Here is a 22,629-nt window from a genome sequence, read left to right as displayed (position 1 = left end):
TATGTATATGTACATAAATACACTGGACACATATCATGTACATGCATACATACATATATAGTACATCCTACAGATATACCTGCATTGTACATGCATACATATATTATACTGTTCATAAATAAATTGCACATGCATGCATGGGACATACATTGTACAGACAATGTATGTATGTTCGTACAAACACAAGTACTTGCATGTACATGCGTACATGAACATAGATATACATTTTACATACACAAATATTTGCATAAAATGCATATATTCATTGTGTATAAATGTACATGTCTACATTGTTTGCATATACATACGTAATTATTATCTATATACATACGTATATATATTTTATACCTAAAATATAAATGTATGTACATGTGTGTGAAACTAAAATGTCTGAACATATGCACTAGATAAAATCATATGTACAAACATTTTAGTTACATTCATTTGTACGTATACAAATACGTACAAAATGCAGTACATGTTAATACGTACAAAATGTATCATTATAAAATACATTCTACTATCTACTATAAAATATAATCATTTATAAGAATACAATAGTCTTGTAATCGTGTATTTAGATTACATGTAATCAAATTACATGTAATCAAATTACTTGTAATCAGATTACATGTAATCATGATTACATGTAATCATATATTTTGATTACTTGTAATCATAATTACTCGTAATCATTTTTGTTGTGATTACTTGTAATCATGATTACAAGTAATCAAGATTACAAGTAATCGATTACTGTAATCAAAATTGTAATCATGATTACAGCTGTAATCAAAATTTTTTGAAAGTTGTAATCATGATTACAAGTAATTGATTACTGTAATCGATTATGTAATCATGATTACAGCTGTAATCAAACTTTGTAATCACGATTACAAGTAATTGATTACTGTAATCAATATTGTAATCATAATTACAGCTGTAATCAAAATTTTTGAAAATTGTAATCGTGATTACAAGTAATTGATTACATTTTTGGCCTACTCTGCAACTTACGGTTTAACTCTATCTTGCAATTAAGTTATGTTTAATTTTATATTATGTGCCTTATGCAAAATTCTGCCTAATTAATACATGAAATAAAAATAATAACTACTTAAAATTGCAAAACAATATAAGAAGTTAATTTCCCAGCACTACTGTTACATATATTATCTTTTGGAGAAAGAAAGAAATTTAAAAAGTTTTTTTCTTCTACCAAAAATTAAATAATTAAAAAACAAAACATTATGAATTAAGTTGCAAGCATAACCGAGAGTAATGATTAGATATAAATTTTATTAAAATAGAACTTGATATTAAATCTCTGCTAATACAATAAAATTTCATAGGCTCTTTTAATTGTATAATTTATTACTTATGTGGTGGTTGGTTGTGTCCAGGAGATGAATAGACGAAGTTTACATTTTAATTAGTATTTATTTAAATATTTAATTATAAAGTACAAAGGGGGAAACATGAAAGTTAGAGCAGTGCGTCTACAATGGCGGTTGACAGAGACAGTTACTGATCGTAACTGTTGCGGTTACGATTAAGTTAAGTTCAGTCACCGCACACTCCCCCGCCAGTATCAGGGTACTGATACGTAACGATCGGGGAAGGTAACTCTGCGGCCTGATCTAGTCCGTTGTGCAGGTTTGTCCGGAGAATCTTTTGGTAGACTCGGTTCTTTTGAGGGAAAAGTTTGGATCGTGTTTGGTTCGGATTGAAATAGTCCAAATGCTGGTTGGAGACGGTCAATAGAAATTGTCTGTTCTTTTTCACGTATCATGATGGTGAAATGTTTTTCACTTTTTCGTATGACTTTAAATGGTCCGTCATACGGAGGTTGTAGAGGTTTTCGAACGGAGTCCCTACGTACGAATACGTGTGAACAATTTCTAAGTTCGGGATGTATGAAAATTCGACGATTTTCATGGTGTGACGTCGGTCGAGGTCTTAAGTCTTGAAATAGACGTCTTAATTTACAGACAAATTCTTGTGGAGGATCATCATTTGTAGTGGGAATCAAGAAATCACCTGGTAAGCGTAATGTCTCACCATAAACTAGTTCAGCTGGGGTTGCTTGGATGCTTTCCTTAACTGTGGATCGCAAACCGAGGAGAACCACTGGTAGAACATCTGTCCAATCTGTTGTTGCATGGCACTTCAAAGCGGCTTTGAGTGGCCGATGAAAATTTTCTATCAGGCCATTGCTTTGCGGGTGAAAACTTGTTGTTCGGCAACGCTCAATTCCAAGCAATTTCGTCAGGCTGTAGAACAATGATGATTCAAAATTTGTTCCTCTATCAGTCGTTATGAAGGCTGGTATGCCAAAACGGGCAATCCAGCCTGTGAAAAACGCTGATGCTATAGTCGTTGCTGACATGTCAGTGACTGGGATAACTTCTGGCCAGCGTGTATAACGGTCTATGCACGTGAGACAATATTGGAATCCTCTAGATTGCGGAAGCGGTCCGATGAGATCCAAGTGTACATGATCAAATCTTTTTGAAGGTATGGGTATTGATTCAACCCGACTTCGAGTATGTTTGTTGATTTTAGATCGCTGACAGGCAAGACATTCTCGAGTCCACTTCACACAGTCTTTGTTGAAGGAAGGCCACACAAATTTGGAACGGATCAGTTTTGATGTAGCTCGAGTTCCAGGGTGTGACAATTTGTGAAAAGTATTGAAAATTGTACGACGATGCGATTGTGGAATATATGGACGAGTGATTTGAGATTTTGTGTCACAAAAAAGTGTCTTGGAGGAGCCAGGAATTACAACTTCTTGTAATTCAAGTGACGAGTTTGTACTCAAAATTAATTTCAGTTCAGGATCATCACGTTGCGAATCGGCTATTTCGTCATAGTCCACTGCAGTAGGTGTACGAATTGTTTCAACTCGAGATAACATATCAGCAGATATGTTATCTGCGACCTTAATATAACGTATGTTGGTGCTGAACTGACTGATGAAATCAAGGTGACGGTGTTGACGTGGCGAATATTTGTCACATTTCTGTCGGAAGGCATACGTTAAAGGTTTATGATCAGTGTATATTGTGAATAAACGTGCTTCAAGCATATGTCTAAAATGTTTAATTGACAAATATACCGCGAGCAATTCCCGATCATAAGCGCTGTAACGCGTTTCCCTAGGAGTAAGTTTTTTGGAGAAAAATCCGAGAGGTTGCAAATCGTTACCTGTCAGTTGGTGTAATGCCCCACCAACGGCGAAATCTGAAGCATCGACGTGCAAGACGAGGTTAGCATCTGGGGAAGGGTGGGCAAGAAGCATTGAATTTCGAAGTAACGCCTTACAGTTATCGAAAGCTTCGGTAGCGGTTGAGGTCCAATCGATGATTTTGTTTCGAGCTGGGCTACCTTTTAACAGATCATGTAAAGGTTTTTGAATTGCTGCCGCGTTAGGTAGATGCCTACGATAAAAATTTAATAAGCCTAAAAATCGCTTAAGCTCTTTGGTCGTATTTGGCTTTAGAAACCGGTCGATTACTTCGATGCGTTCAGTAAGAGGAGTGATACCTTTATCGTTTACTGAATGCCCTAGAAAAGAAATTTCAGGTACCCCAAGTATGCATTTTGATACATTTAATGTCAGACCGTAATTTCGGAGTCTTTTAAAAATTTCAGTAAGATGTTGAATATGCTCTTGTTCTGAATTGCTAAAGACTAAAATATCATCTAAGTACCAATAGCAGAAAGGTAGATCTCGAAATATTTCATCCATAAAACGTTGAAATGTCTGGGCAGCATTACAGAGTCCGAAATTTAGAAAAGGAAACTCGAATAAGCTGAAAGGGGTGGCTATCGCGGTTTTAGGAATATCAGCCTCATTAACTGGGATATGATAGTATGCTCTGACGATATCTAATTTAGAAAATATTGATTTTCCATAGAGAGCATGTGCGAAATCATGTAAATATGGAATGCCATATCTATCCGGGACGGTTTTTGAATTTAAAAGTCGGATATCTCCTACTGGTCTTATATTCGAATTTTTAATAACAACGTGTAACGGAGAAGACCAGGGACTTTTTGAAGGACGACATATACCTTTTTCACACATTGTTGAAAATTCGCGCTTAACTGCTTCGAAAACTTGCGGATGTAAGCGACGTGGCTTACAATGTACAGGCGAACATGTTGTTTCAATGTGATGAACGGTAGAATGTTTAATAGATTTTCTTTCTTGCGAGGGGTTAGTAATATCCGAGAATTCTTGTAATAAATTTTGAAAAGGCATATTATTAGATATAGTTTTAACTGAGCACTGAGAAGAATTAGCAAAATAGCCGCTCGACTTTAAAGAAGTGTTTGAATCAATGAGTAGTGATGTGCGAAAAACGAACGAATCGATATTTCAATCAACTCTTTTTTGTGAATCGATTCATCAAGTTCGTTTTTGAAAAAGAATCGATTCTTTTTCCTTTTTTTTTTGACAATATTTTGTACTCTACACTTTATAAGCTTATTCAGAGTTAGTACTTATACATATTAAACATCCGCATATGCATTTGATACAGCATTTCGTTTATACAATTGGAGCTTGATAAAATCCTATCTCAGTCGAATAGACACAGGTCCATTCTCACTCGAGTATCATGCGAATGACAATCTGATTGGTTGAAAATATTTCTACTAGCTAATAAGGTACTCGTATGTGTGAGAGTTTTCGCAAGCGGAAAAATCGCATCCAATGAGAATGACCCCGATGTCAACGTTAGCGCACAACCGGTTTCCGGAGGTGATTAATAAAATGAACTCACTTGAAGGATGAAGGGAATTGAAAAAGTTATTAATGCAATACGTACTGTATGCACTCTCTTTTTTTCTTTTCATCTACGAAATTAATAAATTCTATAGATAAACAACAATTTAAAAATGGCAACAACAACTGAAAAGCTGTCTTCTCCAGTTTCGGTTCTTCCTTTCAAATAAAAAAGATATTAATGCTGTAAAGCTCAGATATTACTTTTCAGTCCTTTAATATTAAAGAGCGAATTTTTTCATTCATATGGTTAATTTTCGAATTATAAATTTCAGTAAATATGAAGTAAAGCAGAGTTTTATGTTATCGTTTATTCTATGCCAAGGAGCGAGAGCCATAGAAAATGAAACCGTTGCGCTGATTGGGTAATGAACTTACGTATGAATGCAAATCTCTGATTGGTTGAAAATGAGTTGAATGAGACAAAAAGAGTCGAGAATCGAATGAACGATCCTCTGATTGGTTAAAAACGAGCCGAATGCGAGAAAAAGAATCAAGAGTCGAATAAACGACTCAATGAACTGTTTGCCTATCTCTTAGCATTAAAAGAATCATAAAGCCAAATGAATCGATTCTTTTGAACTGTTTCCTATCCCTTAACATTGAAATCGGCTCAAAGAGTTGAATTGAACTTCTAAACGATTCATTTGAGTCGTTTCGTATCTCTTAACATTGATATCGGCTCAAAGAGTTGATTTAGATTTCCAATCAGTTCTTTTGAGTCGTTTTCCTATACTTTAACATTGCATTCGATTCACTGAACTGTTTAAATGATTCATTTGAGCGGTTTTATATCTTTTAACATTAAAAGAACTGTTTTGAGAAACGAATCGATTCTTTTCGCTATTATCTTTTTTTCTAAAATTAAAAGATGCCTTCAGAGGGATGGGGGTTATGAAAAGGGGCAAGTAACTAAAAATTTTCAGAAAAAAGGACAGGTTTTTTTTTTTTTTTTTTTTTTTTTTTTTTTTTTTTTTTTTTTTTAAAGAAAAGATAAAAAAAAAAAATATTTATTTTTTTAATGATTGAAAAACTGTTTATTGCGAAAAATGTGAGTATTTAGAGTAAATATTCTTTTACTGCTGGGGGGAGGGATATTTTTAATTATTTTATTTATTTATTTTTTTCCCCTTTTCTTTTCTTTTTTTTTTTGTTAGGAATACTTTTAGACAAACTTATTGAATATCAATTCATATCCTCTCACTTTTTCAAGTTTCAATTTTTTAAGTTTTAAAACGCAATTTAACTATTTTTTTATTTTGTTTCACGTTATACAATTTGAATTTTTTTCATTATTATATGTGAATTTACCGTTTTATTTTTTTACGAATATCTTTATTATTCATTATTGGTCTTTATATTAACAATTTTTTTTAAAAAAATAATCATTTTTTAATAAAATTGATGAGTCAAACAAATATTAAAAAAAAATAAATATATTAAAATTCTAAAAAAATTATTAGCATTGCCTAGATTAGCAGTTCCTAAATGGTGTTTCGCGGAACCCTTGGGTTCCGTTTAGAATTACAGGGGTTCCACTAGTTAGTACTTTTTATAGCCACATTCAACTGGACCACCCAAGTGGAACATTCTGCTTTTGAACCCTAGAGCCCAAGATCTAGATTAATGGTTCCCAATTGGTGTTCCGGGTAGCCCTATGGTTCCGTGGAAAAGTTACAGCGGTTACACGAGATAGTACTTTTATAGCCACCCAAGTAGAACATTCAACTTCTGACCCCTAGAGTATAGGATCTAAAAGAGTGGTTCCCAAATGGTGTTCCATGGAACCCTAGAGTTCCGCCAAGAATTGCAAGGGTTTCGCTAATTGGTATTTTTTTTAGCCACATTCGGCTGACCACTTAACTGGAATATTCTGCACCCTAGAGCCCAAGATCTAAATTGATGGTCCCCAATTGGTGTTCCGGAAAGCTCAATGGTTCCGTGGAAAAGTTACAGCGGTTACACGAGATAGTACTTTTATAGCCACCCAAGTAGAACATTCAACTTCTGACCCCTAGAGTATAGGATCTAAAAGAGTGGTTCCCAAATGGTGTTCCATGGAACCCTAGAGTTCCGCCAAGAATTGCAAGAGTTTCGCTAATTGGTACTTTTTTTAGCCACATTCGGTTGACCACTTAACTGGAATATTCTGCTGCTGCACCCTAAAATCTAAATTAATAGTCCCCAATTGGTGTTCCGTAAAGCCCTATGGTTCCGTGGAAAGGTTACAGCGGCTACACGAGATTGTACTTTTATCAGGTGTTCCGCCGAAAGAACGTTAATTATTTAGAGTTCCATGGCAGAAAATACTGAGAGCCCCTGACCTAGATCAACTAATTCAAATACTAAAACAGTCTAAACTAATTTGTACGACCACCTTTTATAAAGACTCTTCCATTATAACGACCATTAAAAAAAGAATCAAAGAATCGATTCATATAACCGTTCATTTTAGTGAATTGATTCTAAAGAATCGATTCATTTAAATGAATCGATTGGCACATCACTATCAATGAGACGTTTATTCTTCAGATCAACAAGTAATGCATAATGCGTTAAAAAATCAGCGCCAATTATTGGCGAGGTGACGTCCGCGAGAATGAAATCCCAGCCAAATGAACGACGGAGGTTAAATGATAATTTTAAATGTTTTGTTCCGTAAGTTTTAATGGGTGAATTATTCGCGGCATATAGCATTATGCTGCTTGGCGTATATTTATTTTTACTGTTAGAAATAGGCAGAACGCAACATGCGCTTCCCGAATCAATAAGAAATTTTAAGTTTGTATTTTTATCATAAATGAATAATCTGTTGCCTAATTTATTAGCCACGGAATCTGCAGGCAAAATAGATGACGTGGCACTTATTCGTTTCCCGAATTAAAAGAACAAGGTTGTTTACATTTTAACGCATCTTTTCCAAAACGAAAATGATAAAAACAAAGAGAACGTTCCTCTGATTTATTTCTTGTCCTTGAGTTTGTACGGCCACGAGAATCTGATCGGCGCCGGTATTGCTGCACAGACATTTTCGCTACTTGTAAGCTGAGCTCTGATATTTGATTTTGAAGAGCAACAAATGAATTACTTTTTAGATCGGTTTCAGTTTCATTTTGTTTAATGGAATTTATTTGCTGGGTGGGGGAAGTTTCAAGTATTTTATCAGCTAGTAAAGCCAATTTGACCAACGTTTGATCAGTTAAAATTGATAAAATAGATTGCACATTGGGGGGTAAACGATGTAGCCATATTGTTTTAAGAAAATCCTCAGTTACTGAATCGGTAGCAACTTCTCGCATTTGTCGTAGGAGAAGAGAGGGTTTTTGGTCACCTAATTGAAGTTCTGAAAGTAGTTTTCGAATGCGTTTATTTTCAGAATCCGAAAATTCGGTGATGAGACGTTCTTTTAAAGTATCATATTTATTAGTAGCAGGGGGTGAAAATAACAAGTCTGATACATGAGATAGCGTTTCTGCATCAATATGTGCAATAAGACTTGTGTATTTAGTTTCATCTTTGGTTATGTTAGATAAAGTAAATGCACTTTCAACTTGTAAAAACCAAAGTTTAATATTTGTACGCCAAAAGGGGGGTAATTTAAGTGCAATCTTATCTACGTGAGTATTTTCAGCGTTATTTGGCTGCATATTAAAATGTAATAATATATATATGTACTGAAATTAAATTAATATACAGTATGCATTCCGACAGAAATTAAGAAACAAAAATTGAAAAGCCACAGTACCGTTTTTGTGAAACTTCCGATATCCAAAGCGAAATTAGTTATTCCATTTGAAACATAATCTCCTTAATATATGAACGTCCGGCTGTCACCACTGTGGTGGTTGGTTGTGTCCAGGAGATGAATAGACGAAGTTTACATTTTAATTAGTATTTATTTAAATATTTAATTATAAAGTACAAAGGGGGAAACATGAAAGTTAGAGCAGTGCGTCTACAATGGCGGTTGACAGAGACAGTTACTGATCGTAACTGTTGCGGTTACGATTAAGTTAAGTTCAGTCGCCGCACTTATCTGCTAATTGTCAAGTAACAAAAATTATTGTAAAGCAATCATAATGGCTATGAGCAAAGCCTTCAAGGCTATGCCTAGTTTTACTATATAATACAAATCTAAGTTGGTTTTAAAATATGATCCCCAGTTATTTTTTGAAAGAAAAATTTGTACCAGTCTCCTCTAGGCCCAATGATACGTTAGACACTTCAATACTGGAATCTAGGTATTTACAACTTAGTACAATCAACAGCAATTTATAAATGTAAAGAAACAAAATAAAAGAACACACTTTAATACATATCACAAACATACAATATTCCACTACATGGAAACGGTTTTAGCAGTTGAGTATTACAAAAGACAATCTTTAAACATAAATAACCAAAATAAAAAAAATGACATAACTTTGATATTTACATGAATATACAATAATATTTCAATCCAAAAAATTGCATCAGCTTGAAATGAAAACAAATATGAATTTCATATTTTAAAATTCGCAAGTTTCTGAACTTGAAGATTAATCCTGCAAAAAAAAAAATTTTTTAATTAATGATAATAATTAAAAAAGTGTAAACAGCAATAAACATTCTAAGTTCTTAAATGATATTGAAATTTGGTTGTTTTATCATTAAAAAGATCTTTTAGTAACTAATTAATAATAAAAACTATATAAAATAAAGAAATAATATAAAAAGTATGAATTTTTATTCGTAACCTTTTTTAACTTGAACTCTTAAAATATTTTTAACTAGCCTGAAATTGCATAATGGCAACTATTGTTCTGTCGATATTCCATTTCTGCATCGTTATAAAGGTACCTAAATGTCACTCTTATCGCATTGAACGATCATCATTTATCAAAAGACATCAACAAAAAAAACAAGAAATGATCATTAAAGTATAAAATTGAAAGAAATTTAACATAGTACCCAGTTGTTTCTTGAAATAACTGATAGAATCAGTTTAAGTAAAAAATTCATTTTTATTTTATGTTTAACTTACACATATTTTAATAGAAAATAACCCAGAACTTTTTCGAAAATGTCTTAAGATTAAACTAAATAAAGGCACCCACCTTAATTATAAATAGATCTAGCAGACATTTGAATGCTGAAACATAAACCAGAAATAAGATTGTACGCAAGGGAGGATCATTTTATCTCATTTTTAAATAGTATTTTTTATGTAATACGAAATGTTTTTCTTGTATTTATGTTTGCAATGTTTCTCAGCTTTATTGTAAGAATTCTTCAAATTTAGTACATAACAAAAAATCAAACCTGCAAACATTAAAGCTTCCGATAAAATAAGCTCAGGGTGCATAGCCAAATCTTTCAACAAAAAATAAGTACCTTTTAAGTACTTTTTAAGCACTCAAAAAATATTTTTAAGCACAATATACATTAACAAAATGCAAAATAATTTTCAAAGACTTTAGATGATCATGATAAATTAACTAATTACAGACAAAGAACTCTTTTCTGGATTATATTAGCCACCATAAAAAGATAGGGAGATTTTTCGGTACGATATCAGAGGGCGGAAAATGAAGTCTGAAATTGAGAATATCTTGCAAAATGCAGCAGAGTTGCACATGAAAAGGCAATAATCTCACAGAACCCAGCTCAGTAGACACACACACTGACTCGCAAGTATTTCATCAAACATGTAAAATGATTGGCGCTTTCATACGCTATGGACCGACGGTACGCCGAAATGAATTGTGAAAATGTTGAATAGAACAATGCGAAAAGCAGGCTCTTGAATAATGCATGGCGAAAATCGACATGGTAACGAAAAAAATAAATCCCTTTTTTGTAAAGGGAAAATTAAGCACTTTTTAAAAACACCCAATGAAAAAAGCACCTTAAAGGGCTTTTAAATAACGAAAATCAAAAATAAGCATCTTTAAAAAACGCTATGCACCATGAAGCTAAATTAATATTTTATAATTAGAAATTGATATTTCAAGGTAATACATTGCTTTGAAAAAATTTTTTAAAATATTTTACAAAATTTGAAGTTAGAGAGCACTTTTGTTGAAGGAGCCAACAACGGCCTAGACCAGAAGTAATTGTAGAATGAGCAAGGAAAAAATTAAAAGTCAAAATAAAATACATGGCAATAAAACATAAAAGTTACTTTAATTCTTTAACTTGCCAACTTATTATTTTTATAAAGGCAAAAATATTTTTTCTAAATTCTCTGTTGCCAAAATCTAAATTAGGGAATATTTTAGGTAACATTGGAATGTCACAATAATACTATGATCACATTAAACCGAACTTATTTTCTGAACAAAAAATGTTTTCCTCACCCTAGCATCAAATTTTTTAATAAATCTTAAAAGAAAAAATTCAACATCGTTAAATATTGAAAAATGTACAGTTAACATTTTATAAAATCATGGCCTGTATGCTTTTAAAGTTAAAACAAATATATTAATACATACTAACGTAGATAAAAGACAACCAGTGCACTTGATGTGACGGAATGAAATTTATTTAATTCATGAAAAATTGAGAATTTTACTATGTACACCATAAGAATTGTGTCAGAGGTCATTCATGTATAAAGTAAGTATCTAAGGTTTAATGTTTTGCTTAAATTCCTTGATAAGAAGTAAATTAATTTTATCCTCTTTGAATTGTTTATATATAGTGGAGGTAAAAATAATTCTAAATCAAATTTATCAAGTAGAAAATAAAATGCCTAAGTATGGTTTTTCCTCAACTTTATATCTATGAGAAAAATCTTCCCCTTTTTGCAACAGATTTGGCTAATTAAGTCATTTTATTGAATAATTAGGTAAAGCACAAGAAATTATTTTATTTGAACTTAACCTAACTTAATCAGTAACAAGACACTTTTTTCTATTCAATAATTCTAATATTCATTTAAATAATTTCCAACATAACTAATCGTGAATTGAAAAAATTAGGGGACAATAAAATTAATGGTCATATTGAAAAAAAATAATAACAGGAAATCGTTAATCTTTGCAAATTAAAAACAAGAATAAAGTGAATTGAAAAAATTAGGGGACAATAAAATTAATGGTCATATTGAAAAAAAAAATAACAGGAAATCGTTAATCTTTGCAAATTAAAAACAAGACTTTCCTGAAAAAAATCTTTAAATAAAATTAATAATACTTTTCAAAAAAGAAACATACTAAAGCCTTAATTAAAACCAATTTAGTTAAATTAGCAATTTTTTCTTATTGAACAATGCATGTCAAAACCTTTTGATGTTACGTTCATAGATTCTTTTTTCTTTTTTACACATTTTTACAAATTACATATTTTGTTCAGAGAAAATTCTATTCAGTGAGCTTTTACTGATGTATTTGTAATTAATACATATTCTCTTTTGCTTCTCATATGATTATTTTATTATTTGACATAAAAAAGAAGAAAAAAAAATTTTTTTGTTGAAAGTTTACAAAAAAAAGTATTTGTCTCCAGATATTAGAAACAGTAAACTGCTAATTATCTATAAAATTGAAATGTTTTACAACCATAAAAAAATTAACTTGACAGTCTGTGATAATTATGTATCAAAAGACCTTTAATTTAAAACAATTAATATTGTAGTGTCCATTTAAAAAAAAAATTGTACCTAATAAATTCTGAAATTATTTAATGTTTTCAAAAATACTTCTCTTATTTAAGTCTATTAAAGAGTGAAAAAAATTTTCGATAAAATTTCAATTTCCAATACATATTTAGTTTATTTTTTAAAATGGAGTTATAATTAGGGATAAAACGAATAGTGATTTGGGTGAATAGCCGAATACCTTTTTTTTTAAAAAATTGGCTGAATACCGAACATTGGGCAATCAAAAAGCAAAATTTTTTTTTTAAATTATTAATAAAGATTATTTTTTATACAGAAATTAAAAATAGTAAAGTTGAAAAAAAAAAAAAAAGAAATATCCTCTTAATTCTTAATATAAGGCTTTAATGCCAAAATAATATTTTACGAAAAAAAGATTATTAAAAAAACATTAATTAAGAAAACATTAATGAAAACATAAAGTCTATCAAGAACGCTTTTAAAAATGCAGTAGTTTCATAAAAATACCTATAAAAAATAAAGATTGTAGACAAAACAGAAAAATAAAAATTTATCTTAATTTTTGAAAGAAAATTTTAAAGCTTAACATTTCAGTTTTCCAATTACCATATTTTCAAGAAAAATTAAAGTCTAATGGAAACCCTTTTAATTGCAGCGTCAAAACATCTGTAAAAACATAAGTTTTCTTAAGAAAAAAAAAGGAGGTGGACAGAAATCAAAACAAAAATCAATCTTATTTTTTAAACGAAAAATTTAATGCTGAAAATCTTGATTTAACTTTGTCACATTGCCGTATTTTTTTTAAAAAAGTGACCATAAAAGAATAACATTCATTGGAAACGTACTTTAAAAAATGCTAAAAGAAAAGTTAATAAAAAAACCCAAAGAGAGACATGTAATGACTTCTATGTTACTAGCGATCTGTCTTACCTTACAAGAATAAAATGACAATGAAAGAATAAAGTTCAGTTGAAACGCTCCGTTAACATGCTTTGCTTGAGTTACAACAGAACTATAAAAAAACAGGGGGGGGGAGAGCTCTCAATTTTTAAAAACATAAAGTGTTGAAAAAACGATTAAATTAACTTGCCCAAACCTAATTAATAAAAGAAAAGAAATCAGCATTACCAAATTCATGGTTCACTATAAGCTAATCTAGTCTCAATTCCACAAATTTTGCTGTTCCATGTGTCTTTCAGAGCATTAGCTAAAAAGTTTTACATCTTAACATATATGTATAAAAAGTATTTCTAAAAATGCAAAGTAAAAAAATACGATTTTAGATTATTCTTTATTATATCCATAAGAATTTCCGTTAAAATTTTTTCCAAATAATACTTTGCTGAATATTCAACCAAATATTCAGTCTACCGAATAATCGTAACATCCCTAGTTATAATAACTAAAAGTGTCTTTATATGCCAACATTTCAACTCTTCTTTTAACAATAAGTTACACAATACAAGAATTAATTATAAATTGTAGGTCAACAAAATTAAAGTCATGTATATAAAACAGTGTCTGCACAATCTACCAACTGAACTGCTAATTTAGCAATATAGCACACAATACATAAATTAATACAAATTGTAATGCAACAAAATTGGAGGTTTAATACACAAAATGGTTTTATGTACCACATATCAGAGCTGGCAAGGTTTAGGTCAGAATGGATTAATCCTTGGTTTAAACCGCCCCGTCCAAAACCTATTCACTCAAATTATGTCACAATTTTTAAAAAAATAATGTGAAAAATAAATATTAATTTTTGAACAAGAAACAAAATAAAGACAAGTTTCTGTTTTATTAAAAAAGTTTATTATTATTTTTAATATTGCATTATTTATTCTTATGCAAAAACATAATTTACCAGTATTAAAAGCATATTTATTCATATTTAAGGTATTCACTTTTGTTGTTTAATGAATTGTGGAGCTTCAAATGTTATAAATCTTTTCCTACATTATTACTTTCCTTTAATAAGTTAAAGCAAATTGTATAAAAAGTATCAAATATTTATTACTATATGTAATTATTATGTGTACAATGGTTACACATAGGTATTGAATTTTTACCTTTTACCAATGTTAGGATTTGGACGCTTTAAGACAGTTTGAGTCAGTTTAAGACAGTAAAACCCAAATGCCCTGTCCAAACCAGTTTAGGATGTCCATAACCCCAACCCTGCCACATATAAATAACAAATACAGCAATATTTCATACTTCAAAGCTGTAACACTTACTTTAACACAATTTTATTAATAACTATTCAAACAAAAATCATAACTCACATGTAAGTTTCATTTTTTTAGATTCACTTAATCCATCTGATGACTCTTCATCACTAGTAATTATTCTGAAAAAAAAATTTTGTTTTTAAAACTAATAATTAAAGGGGGAATAAATGACAGGTGACAATTAAAAAGTTCACATACTGTAAGGCAAATGGATCATCATCATCATCCACATACTCTTTAGGTTCTTCCTTTATATCATCTGCATTTTTCACGGGTTTAACTTTGATACTTAAAAAATAAATCAGAAATTCATAGGTTATTTGTGCGAATAAATTATGTCAATAAATATCGCAATAGATATAAAAAATGTAGCAAAATCATTACTAATACTTGTTGAAATGTTTATTATCATTACTAATATGTTGCAATATTTACCTATTCTTACCACTTTACTATCATCATTACAGTGCCCGCCGCTAATAAAATCACCGGATAATAAAATCAGCCGCTTTATAAAATCAAATCGGCAAGAACCGAATCGTTACAATATTAATACATGTTAAAAACATCCTTTAAAATCAATGCCGCCGCTTTTTAAAATCAAAATTTTGATTACATAATAAATCAAAGGTGCAATATTTCAGCTTTTTTTGTTCCTATTTATAAAATTTTATTTTTCGAAGTTGAAAGATTTTTTTAGAAGAAGCAACAGTTACTCACAAACCTGTGAAACAGGTGTGGTTAGCACTTTTCTGCGATATACATAGTGTAAGAGTTAAGGAAAAATGTGGGTGGTAAGCGGCGAGTTCATAGAAATCAATGTTAATTCCTTGACTTGAATGAAGTTTGGAGAAACCTATCTCACTCAACAGGGGGTCGAATTCTTATCTTACTTTTTATTGAATGAACCATAGAAGGGAGAGAAGTTTCTTTTGTTATCTATCTTAACAGAGAACATGAATAGATTTCCAAAAACTGTCTGTGTGCATATTATTTCAGCCGTTTGAGTAAATTATAGTTAGAGCGCATATCATTTTTAAGTTCGTTTGGTGTTAAATTTTATCAGCATGCCGAAAAGGATGGATTTAAGTCTTAAAGATAAATTCGAAGTGTTGCAAAATTATGATAAGTTTCCTAAATGTAGTCAACGTGAAGCTTCAATGGAGATGGGGCTCATAACTGTTTCGAAGAAATGATCAGCAATGAAGAAAATGAAATGTACGAGAATTTTTCACGTTACGTAACTTTTGAAGATAACCTGCAAACATCAGGAGAAAAATCTGATTCTGAAATTGTTACAGACATCAAAAATTGCAAAGTTTTTCCCCATCAAGAAATGGAGGAATCAGACTCAGAAGATGAAATAAACTCATCAGTGCCATCTTCAATGGAAGTCAGAAAAGCACTTAATGTATTGCGGAAAGCTTTAGAACAAAAAAGGAGGAATATCGAAAACTATAAAAACTTCTATAAACTCTCAAATGATGTTGAAAAGTTAATTTTAAATACTGCAACTCAAGCAACCATTGATTGGTTGTGTGCAAACCTTTTGTAAATTTAATCTTTTGTAGGGTTTTACTTTATTAAAATAATTAAATTTGTTAAAATAAATCATTAATGTGGTCATTATTTCAGCTTTTAAAGTGTGTGCATTTAGAATGTATCGTAAAAAAGTTTTCTTTTTTCAAATGTTAAATCGCCTCTTAATAAAATCAGCCGCTTAATAAAACCAAAAGAGCATAAAACGAAAGTGATTTTAATAAACGGCGGGCACTGTACTAATATCTGTGTAACATCATCACATACTAAATTATAAAAATTTAAATAAAAAAGAGAATATATAGTAAAAGACTGTTATAATAAGAAAGTTAATAACAGGAAATGTTCCCATAATGCAATTTTAAGTGCTATAAGGATAATTTTTAGTGCTGAAATGCAATAAAAGATGAAAATATAAAATTAATGAGTTTCACTTCATTTTGAAATGTTTTGAATCAAGTGAAATATTTAAAATTCATTGTCTTTACCTCAAATTCTTGATTGGATAATATAGCTCTGTAATTTGAGTATAACAGTGCTTGAAGAACTGTATGAACTGTTTCATGCTTGCATTAGAATGAATCCATGTATTTCATTACTGTTTGAAAGTAAAATTTTTCTTCATTTAAAATAAATATTGCAATTATTTTAACTGCTTGATAATGTTTCTACCGTGATACGGAACTTACTGACACAAATCTGACACGGGCATAAGTAAAAAGTACTGCTAACTGTAAAAGATTTTTTATTTCAACAACAATAGCAAGTAAATTTAAGTTTACAATTCTATGAAAAGAAAAAAAAAACTATTGATTTATTTTACCTGTAATATAATTTAAATGATATAAAAATAACTGAAAGTAAGACTTTGAGTAATTTTCTTTTCACTTTAAATTGTATGTGTAATTTTTTAGGAATGGAGCAAATAGTCATTTGGCTGAACATTTGATTAAAAAAAAACAATGGAATAGCAATTTTTTTTAAAATAATTAATAAATATTATTTTTATATATAAATAAGTGTCGTCAATATTGAAAAATAATCAAAACTTAGTTGTATTATTGGTATGGGGTTAAGGGAAAAAAACTATAATAGATAATAAAAAATAAAAAAAAATTAAAACAATAAAGATAACAAGAGAATAATACGATGTTAAGATAAATAGAAATATTTAAGATAAATAAAACACTGAATAACAGCTATTAAAAAAACTTAAGTAGAAAAAAGAGAAATAGAAAAATATAACCTTTTAATTCTTAAAAGAAAACCTTATTGCTAAAAATAATATTTTCAGAAAAAAAAGTATCCATAAAAGATATAATCGATCAGAAAAGCTTTAAAAAGTTGTACTATCCTATCATAAGTTGCATTATTATAAAAAGGCTCATAAAGAAAAATTAAATACAAAAGCAAAACAGAAAAAATAAAAAAGCAATTTAAAAAAACTTTTTAAACTAAATGATTAACTTTTCCAATTATCGTATTTTCAAGAAAAGTAAAGAAAAGAAAAACTCTAATAGAATTTTGTAATAGAAACTCTTTTAATTGCAACGTCATAATAAGAACGCTTGATAAAAAAAATGTCTTAAAACAGAAAAAAATTAGATTAAAAAGATAATAAAAAAGCAAAAGAGAAACAGAAACTTTTTCTCAGTTCTGAAATAAAACTTTAATGTTAAGAATCATAGTTTTCTGCACTACCGAAAATCTGTCTTACTATACAGGGGGAAAAAATGACAATGAAAGAAAGAAATCTATAAGATACGTTTCGTTAAAATGCTGAGCTATAATAAACAGAATAAAAAAGTTTTCAATTCTTAAAATAAAAAGCTTGAATAAATGACAAAATTAACTTGCCTAAATATAATTTTAAAAAAATAATAATAATTAATAGTACAAAACTCATGTTTCAGTATAAAGTAATCTAATTTCAAATTTTGCTCTTCCACTTTTCTTTCAGAACATAAATTAACATGTTTCAGAACTTATCAAACATGTGTAAAAACTCTTTCGAATAATGTATAATAAAAAATACGATTTTAGATTAATCATTATTAAATCAATTCAAATTTCCAGCATCAACAACAAAAAACTTTGTCGAAAAATACTCTTACGAAAAGTATTTTACCAAATACTTGACTGAACAGTCGGCCAACCGAATATTCTGTAAAAGTATTGAATACCGAATAGTGGCCCAATTTTTTTCAGTTAATAAGTTTCAACCAGTTTGATAAACAATGCTAGGCAATAATGCGTAATGACTTCATAGTTTCTCATGCACCCTGCATATAAATTTTTTAAATGTTTTCTTAAGTGTTGCATAACATTTAAAATATTTCTGCAACTGCATTTTACAAATTATAATTTTTTAGAATATTTCACTATTAATGAGAGTGAAATTACTTACAAATGAACAGGTTTTTCCGCAGGTTCTTCAGATTCTTTACTTTTAGGTAGAGTAACTTTTTTACGCGGTTTTGGAGGTGGATTATCCACAGGTAAATTTAAAGATGGTACACTGTCTTTTTTCAAACAGGGCCTCCAAGTAGAAACTTCTAAAACATTTAAATATAAAGAACATTAAATATATTATTAATTATAAATATATTAAATGTTAGTAATATCATAATATAAATATATTAAATGTTATTAATATTATAATATATTTCCCTGCGGCAGAATATTCTGTGGGTTTTCAGCTACCTACCTCTCTAGTACTAATATCTTCCTGCAAGATACTTTTAAAAATAAAAAATATACATGTTACTAATTTAAAGTAACAGAAGCGTCAACATTAAAAAAAAAGAAGAAGAAAAGTGATCAGATTACGGATTTTAAAAAAAATGATTCTAATTTGGCATGTAATATTCTTTAAATTCTAATATTATGACCAATATTGTAGTATTTTGTAGGGGAAAAACACAATAATTGTTTCCTGGTTTGCATTTTGTATATCATCACATTAAGAAAACAATTCGTGAGATCCGTGTAACTAACGGAAAAATGAAGATCGACGGCGAAATCATGCAAATCAGACTCTTCAAAAAGGGGTTACTAAATACATGTTTTCATATCGAGATTCAGTTGTTGCAATAAATTAAAAATGTAGGATTTTTAAAACTATGTGGAAATCAATATTAATAATTGCATAAAAAATAAATAGAAAATGTTTGCAGAAAAGAAAACCAAATTGTTTTGCTTCCCAAAGGAAAAATCCTTCTACAGGAACTCAGTGATCTGTGGCAGAATAATCACCTAGTCTTGGAAACTTCCGGGCAGTGGCCCGCGAGAAACTAAAAAAAACATCACAGAAAGGGACCAACTCAAATGGTATAACTCATAGCCATCCCCGGGCAAACATCTACATGTTTTTTTTAAAAAAATTTGCAACTTTAAAACCATGGCGATTGTACACCTTGGCGATTGTACACCTTGGCGATTGTAGTTGGTGTGACAGATCACGATACGGAAATATCCCCCATAATGATTCTTGTAGGAGTATATTTTCAATCATATCAAATTATTTATTTCTTAAGTATTATGAAATAAAAGAGAAAAAAATAAAATAGCCATAAAGAAACAAACACTTATAAATGTACCATAAAATGACATATTAAAAACAAAACACCTATTTTTTTTATTCGTAAAAGGTTTGATAATTATTCTTCATTTGAAGTTTATAAGTTAGATTTATTTACAGATCGTTAGTCTTAAAGCTAGAATCGGCAATAGATACAGCCCCTAACTTGAACAAGATTACACACTCAAGGTAACCATATTGAAGAGTATAGAGTCTGAAGTGGGGTAGAGGTAAGAAATAAAAGAAAATACTTTCTTTCAAAATTGGGGTAAGAAGGGCAAATGCCTTGAAGGATGTGAGCTTGTAAAAGAAAAAGAAAAAAGTGTGATTTATAGCTGTATCAGTCACTTTGATTTAATAATACTCTGAATGATAAAGAAAATTTCAATTCTTAACAAACAGTCATTTTGAAATATAATTTTGGACATTAATAGATATTTTAATTACTTTTTACGTTTTCTTCAAAAGACTTAAAAATATTATAAAAACCTTAAGCCTTACAAAAAGCTTTAACTTAATGTATAATAAAAAAAACTATTACAATTCTGAAAGTAGCACTTCAATATTGATAATGATCAGGAAGTTTTGAGGACATTTGGAACTGGCAAGCAAGAAACTAAAAACACTTAACAGAGAAGGTAAACTTGAAAGGTAAAGTTCAGAACTACCTCAAATTAAATTACTTTTCAATATTCAAGTTAACAATTAGATACAATATTTTTACATTATAATAGAGAGCATGGAGTCTTCCCATTTCTAGCATTCTGCTACTACAATAAAAAAAAAATTCATTATTCAAATATTTTTTATTAATAATTATAGTATGCAATTTTTTTATTCAAATTAGGGAAATACTTAATCAAAATAAAAGAAAAAAGGGTAAATATTTCTGTTTCATTTTTTTAGAATTACTCTTTTAACCTTAATATCAAACATGTGTAGTTGCTTATAAGGACAAGCTCGGGGAGATTTTTCCGAATCATGATCTCCAGCAAAATAATCGCCAAGTCTTAGAGACTTCCAGGCAGTGGCCTGGATGAAACTAAAAAAAAAAAACACAGAAAGGGACCAACTCGAAAGGTATAATTTGTAGGCAAGCATCTATGTTTTTTTCTTTTTTTAAATTTGGCAGTTTAAAATCTATTTGGGCCCCTTGGCGATTGTAGCAGGTGTGACAGATACGGAAATATCCCCACATATATTTTAAAGAAAGTCTTAAATTTACTACTTTTTTCAAGGATCTAACAATTAAAATGTAGAACCACACCTGGGTACATATAATCAGTAGTGCGAAAATGTCTGGAACACACTCTCATACCAGTGGTTACTGGTTTTCCTATTCTTAGAGCTAAAATCCATTTTTTACGTCGCAGAGGGTCTGATGTTTCCGATGGGAAACAGTGAAAGCTTACATCAGCATTTTTAAAACCATAGGTTTTGCACTGAGGCACACAGCAATAGGTTTTATCAAGTTTATCGATATTTTTTCTTTTCACAATTCGCTTGGTCACAACCACGGGGTCTTTCATTTTCTGAATGATATCTCGCATTACTTTCCTTTTTAATGACATTGTAAATTGTTTAAGAGGAGATAATAAGAGAAATATTGAAAATAGATTCTAAACGAAAAATCACATCGATTTGAGGATTCAAAATTATAATTTTAAGCAAGAATCATTTTGATTTATATTGAGTTACAACTTTACAGAAAGTGAAAAATCAAACTTCTGGATTCAATCAATCCAGAGTAGGAAACGAGCTTGATTATAAATTTCCGAGTAAAAATGCGGGAACCTGCAAGTTGTTAGTAAATTAAGAACTTGTTAATAGGTTTTGAGTAACTGTAAAATCAGCTCAAAGCTTACATAGTTAAAATAAAATTTAAATCCGCAAGAGGGCGTTCTTTATAAACTTATATATCGATATTCGCGATCGCAACGCTCGAGTACGCCATCTAGCGGGAGACTGAAAATATCGGACATTAGGGTGGAATTCAACTGCAACATCGACTGTCTTAAGACGGGTGAAATCGTAACTTTCGCAATGCATGATGGGAAATCTCGTAAGTTTCAATTCAACTGAAACACTTACGCTGAAAATGACAAATCGGTCATAAGACGGGTGGTTCGACTGACTTAAGACGCCCTAATCCAATATGGCGTTTGTGTTGTTTTGTTATGATGATCCGTTGGTGATTATTGGCGATCGAAATGGGCTGCAGGTGGCGTAGAGCAGAACTCTTTTCCTATGGCAACACTCCACATGCTTTCCCCATTAGCGTGTGGAAAGTCATAGAGGAAGGAAGTACGTTAGTTTCTCTCTTGATTTTCATATAGATTAAAATCTTTTAACTTGAAAAACTATATGGAACTGAAAACTACATTAAACATAGTTCTAAAGAAAAGTATCATGGAAATTTTAAAAAATATTTTTATTAAATAAAAAGGAAAAATATTAAGAAAGGGGAAAATATCGTAGTACATTCCTATACAACTGAAAAGAGGAGGAGAGGGAAGGGAGAAGGGCTATAGGCATGAAACCGGTCTCTCCCCAGATGGCGTATTCGAGTGTTGCGATCGCCATGAAACAAAACTTTCTTGTTAATTCTTAAATATTATTGATTTAATCCTTCTCATTTATCAGTCTGCACTTGTTATTAGTAATAATATCTACAAAATTTGTTTTAAAAAGATAAAGAAATACGAACCTAACACCTTATTTTTACTCTTATTCCTGTAAACAAAAAAGTATGTTTAATTTTATTTTTCCTGAACTGAAGTAAAACGTAAGAGTTCTATTGTTTAATGTATGCATATTAAAGACTTTTGTATGTAAATTTTATTTGACTATTTTTTATATCTTCATCAAAGTTGTTTGC

At 30.2% G+C, this 22,629-nt stretch overlaps 2 protein-coding genes across 3 annotated transcripts; both read right to left on the bottom strand.

The window, feature by feature from the left end:
- Positions 1–7,659: 7,659 nt before the first annotated feature.
- LOC147814232 (uncharacterized) lies at positions 7,660–8,442 on the bottom strand. The gene has a single exon (XM_087160282.1). The coding sequence runs from the start codon at positions 8,440–8,442 to the stop codon at positions 7,660–7,662; it is 783 nt and encodes a 260-aa protein (XP_087016408.1).
- Positions 8,443–9,089: 647 nt separating this feature from the next.
- On the bottom strand, positions 9,090–21,618 carry LOC107448811 (uncharacterized). Of its 2 annotated transcripts, XM_087159982.1 has the most exons (6): positions 21,019–21,590; positions 18,579–18,726; positions 14,831–14,920; positions 14,687–14,751; positions 13,524–13,602; positions 9,090–9,339 (listed from the first exon to the last, which is right to left on the bottom strand). In XM_087159982.1, exons 1-5 carry the CDS (start codon positions 21,320–21,322, stop codon positions 13,529–13,531), a joined length of 681 nt encoding a protein of 226 aa, XP_087016108.1. In that variant the 5' UTR covers positions 21,323–21,590; the 3' UTR covers positions 9,090–9,339; positions 13,524–13,528. The 2 variants fall into 2 exon arrangements, with proteins under 2 accessions (XP_087016108.1, XP_015919643.1); XM_016064157.5 differs by lacking the exon at positions 13,524–13,602 and having other exon boundaries at positions 21,019–21,618.
- Between the last annotated feature and the right edge of the window lie 1,011 nt (positions 21,619–22,629).

Source organism: Parasteatoda tepidariorum, chromosome 3, assembly GCF_982258835.1.
Source record: "Parasteatoda tepidariorum strain Cologne lab strain chromosome 3, Ptep-v5.0, whole genome shotgun sequence".
NCBI lineage: Eukaryota > Metazoa > Arthropoda > Arachnida > Araneae > Theridiidae > Parasteatoda > Parasteatoda tepidariorum.
The sequence above is the reverse complement of the archived record's forward strand: the minus strand, read 5'-3'. Positions and strand labels throughout refer to the sequence as shown.